At 56.5% G+C, this 3,672-nt stretch overlaps 1 protein-coding gene across 1 annotated transcript; it reads right to left on the bottom strand.

Moving 5' to 3' along the window:
- Positions 1-2,878: 2,878 nt before the first annotated feature.
- On the bottom strand, positions 2,879-3,247 carry LOC141806533 (histone H2B type 1-O-like). The gene has a single exon (XM_074692118.1). The coding sequence runs from the start codon at positions 3,245-3,247 to the stop codon at positions 2,879-2,881; it is 369 nt and encodes a 122-aa protein (XP_074548219.1).
- Between the last annotated feature and the right edge of the window lie 425 nt (positions 3,248-3,672).

Below are 3,672 nucleotides of genomic sequence, written 5' to 3'. Positions count from 1 at the left end.
TAATCTGCTGAGACGGAAAAAGCGAGCTCTTTTCCAAATGAATAGCGAAGCAGATTCGACAGGTGAAAAACCAACACCTGAGTCTGAGCTGCCGCCTCCTCCCTGGATCGAGCCAGTAAAAACAGGTCGTCCAGGTAAAAGGGAACTCTCATCCCTCTCCTGTGTAGTGGCTGCAGAGCTGCCTCCACACACTTGGAGAACGTGCGGGGAGCGAGAGAATAACCGAAGGAGAGACGATTGTACTGGTATTGGATCCCCTGAAATGAGAAACGAAGGAATTTCCTGTGTTTCTGAATAATAGGGACGTGAAAGTATGCGCCCTTCAGGTCCACCGAGGTGAACCAGTCGTTCCCGTGAACGCATTCCAGTACCTCTTCTATCGTCAGCGTGTGAAACGGACGCTGCATTATCACTGTGTTGAACAGTGACAGGTCCAGAATGGGTCTCATCCCTCCCGTTTTCTTGGGAACCAGGAAATAACGGGAGTAAAAACCCTGATTCTCCTCTCCCTGTGGGACTCTGGAGATGACATTTTTCAGCAGAAGCTCCTGCACCTCCTTCTGTAGAAACACACACTGGTCCTGTGAGGACAGGTGTGTCTCCAGAATCCGCTGAACGGTGGAGGAGTCGGAGCGAACTGCAGAGTATAACCCCTGGCGATCAGCCTGTCCATCCACCTGTCCAGCGAACATACGGGCCTCCACTCTGAGCAGCGCTCTGAGAGCGGCGAGCATGTTGCTGTGGCGCCTCCTCCGAGAGAGAGGTGAGCCAGCTTAAAACCCTCGCCGCCGCTGCCTGCGTCAGAGAAATCTGGGCTGCAGCACATGGGGGTCTCTTATTGAAAGGGCTGATAGGGCTCTTTTTCCACTGACTGAGAAGAGAGGGAAATAGGAGAAGCCAACCTGTACGCACGGAACAGAGAGTCTCTGTCCGCGGGCTCATGAATATTAAAATCGGTATCAGCAGAGGCAAACAGGGAGCGCTCCGTGTGTGAAGGAGTGGTGTGCTGCTTTGATGACTCGCGGTCGTGCTTCTCGTCAACTGGAGAGTTAACAGCAGCAGGCTCGCTCTGTGTGGGGGCTGTGTGATCACCGTCCGCTGCCGCATCAGCGGGCCGGACCAGAGGGAGGGAAGGGAAACAGCTCAATATGTGAGAATCGTGGGTGGCTCTGAAAAGAGCCGTTGGTTTTGGTGGCGTGTCCACACCATCTCTTTTCCCTTCTTCGCTGCACACAACCCCCGCAAGGAGTCATTGTCGCCTGCTCTGCTTACGTGGCGGCTCCGCAGGGGGATTGGACCAGGAGCATGCCACCCGTCGATGTTTGGCACCACGCTGACGAGCTGGCTGTGCCGTAGCAAACGACGGATCTGGAGGAGGAGGTGGGGCAGGAGGCCGGGAGACTGAAGCCGTAGAAAACTGCGGACATCTTAGAGGTCTCTGAAGCTGGTCCCGGCGGTCCCGCCAGCGACCTGCTGCTCCATGCCTCTGGATCTTCTCCTCTTCCTCTGACGTCTTCTGCATGTGCTCAACAAGAGAATGCAGTTGTTGTCCGAACAGCGCGTCAGAGGAGATGGGGCCTTCCAGCAGCTCCTTCTTCACTGGCTCGGGAATTGAGGTGGACAGGCCGAGCCACATGTTCCGGTGGATCTGGTGCTGCCAGGCCATGACACGGGCTGAAGCCACCGCTACAGAGGCGCAGAGCGGGATGATCGCGCTCGCTGCCTTGCTGAGCTCCTCAGCTCTCTCCGCCAGCTTCTCGGGCTCCGCTGCCATCTGCGTGATGGAATACGCCAGCAGGGTGATGTTGTTGGCTGCTGCTGATGCCTGGCTGGCACACTGGTGGGACCTGTCCGCGAAGCGGCCTGTCATCTGGTCCCGCGGAGAGGGAAGAGCCTGCAGCCTTCCCTCTCAGCAGCCACCAATCAGGTTCGGTCGAACCCAGAAGACAGCCGCCAGGCCCGGGTCCAGAGGAGGGACGGGCGGGAAGCCTTCGCCTGTGAGTCCCTCGACCCTGGTGATGGGGGCATACGTTGCCACCGGTGTTTGAAGCTTCCCTGGCTCAGCCACAGCCGCGGTCTGGTATGGAATGATAGCGGGGAAGCGTGGCCAGGTGGGCTCGTGACGGGCTGTGTGTGCAGCTGCTAAACAGCCCGCCATCTCATCTGGTTTAGCCGGCGTGGGTGCTGCCAGCACGGAGAGCCCTTTATAAGCCGCCGCCCTCTCGATGATGCCGGGAAGCTCCTGGACGAGTGCTCCTATCACCGGCAGAGAGGTGGTCGAGGACAGGGGGACCCCAGCAAAGCCTGAGCGACCTCCCACGTGCTCGTCTTCAAAATCAGTCTCCTCCAGCTCCTCGAGGGCGGCTTCATCCGAACCCGGCGGAGGAGGTTGATGGCTTCCTCCAAACTGCAAGGGTCGGGGACGACGAAGTCATCTTCAGCGGCGTTGGTGAGAAAATCCACACGGCGCCGCTTCTCCTCCGGGTGCTTGCAATAAGGATGTCTATCCGGCAAAATCAGCACTTGCCCGGCGTGCTCCGGGCCAAGGCAGGACTCGCAGCGAGAATGCATGTCTTTGCTCATGATGTAGCCGGTCTGGCATTCCGGGCAGAGCCGGACCGACTCCGAAGACGCCATGCGTGCTGGAACTGAAGTTCTCCTCTTGCTGCTCATAACGGCTGAAGAAAAGAGGGAGCAGATTGTATGAACCCGCGGCTATTTATGGGCAGGTAGCGCGGGAGGCCCATGACGTGTGTGGGCGTGGACTAAGTTTTTTCAGTGCTGCGCTGACGCGCGAGGGTAAGCCCACTGGCAATAGCCTTAAAGGGCGAAGCCTATACGAAATAGAACCGTTGGTTCGTGCCGATAATAGAGTTTATTACTTTGAGCTGGTGTACTTGGTCACAGCCTTGGTGCCCTCGGACACGGCGTGCTTGGCCAGCTCACCGGGCAGCAGCAGGCGGACGGCGGTTTGGATCTCCCGCGACGTGATGGTGGAGCGCTTGTTGTAGTGAGCCAGACGAGAGGCCTCACCGGCGATGCGCTCGAAGATGTCGCTCACGAACGAGTTCATGATGCCCATAGCTTTGGACGAGATCCCGGTGTCGGGGTGGACCTGCTTCAGGACCTTGTAGACGTAGATGGCGTAGCTCTCTTTCCTGCTCCTCCTCCTCTTCTTGCCACTCTTGGTGGCTTTAGACACGGCTTTTTTGGAGCCCTTTTTGGGCGCTTTCACTTGGTCAGGCATGTTCACAGGTTGAGAAATATCAGGATAGTGTGGAGTCCCTCAACTGGGGTGCCACTGTTATAACTCCTCCATGCAGACAAAGCTGTGCTGGAGCACACAGAGGATTGGCCGGGACCTGTGTTTGGAAAGGGCCTGGATGCACGGGGAGGGTCAGGCTTTGTCCTAAGTCCCTGAGCGATTCCCGCTTCATCCATGCGCTGTGCTCAAAATTTCTTTCTGCGTCCTGATCAAGTCACCAGTTGTGTCGTTTTTTCTCATTTGAGCACTAATTGAATGTCCCTATTCTCACATAAAAACAGCGCAGAGAATGATAAGATACACTATCTGCGGTTTAAAAAAAGATAAGCAAAAAGGAAATCAAGTTTTCAGCCGCTCCATCAGACTTTTAGAAAGCACGGGAGGGTTTGGAGATAATTTTCTTTTTG

Source organism: Halichoeres trimaculatus, unplaced genomic scaffold, assembly GCF_033239565.1.
Source record: "Halichoeres trimaculatus isolate MK-OKI-2021-1 unplaced genomic scaffold, fHalTri1.1 fHalTri1_scaffold_2, whole genome shotgun sequence".
Lineage (NCBI taxonomy): Eukaryota > Metazoa > Chordata > Actinopteri > Labriformes > Labridae > Halichoeres > Halichoeres trimaculatus.
Note: the sequence above shows the minus strand (reverse complement) of the source record. Positions and strands in the feature narration are given on the sequence as shown.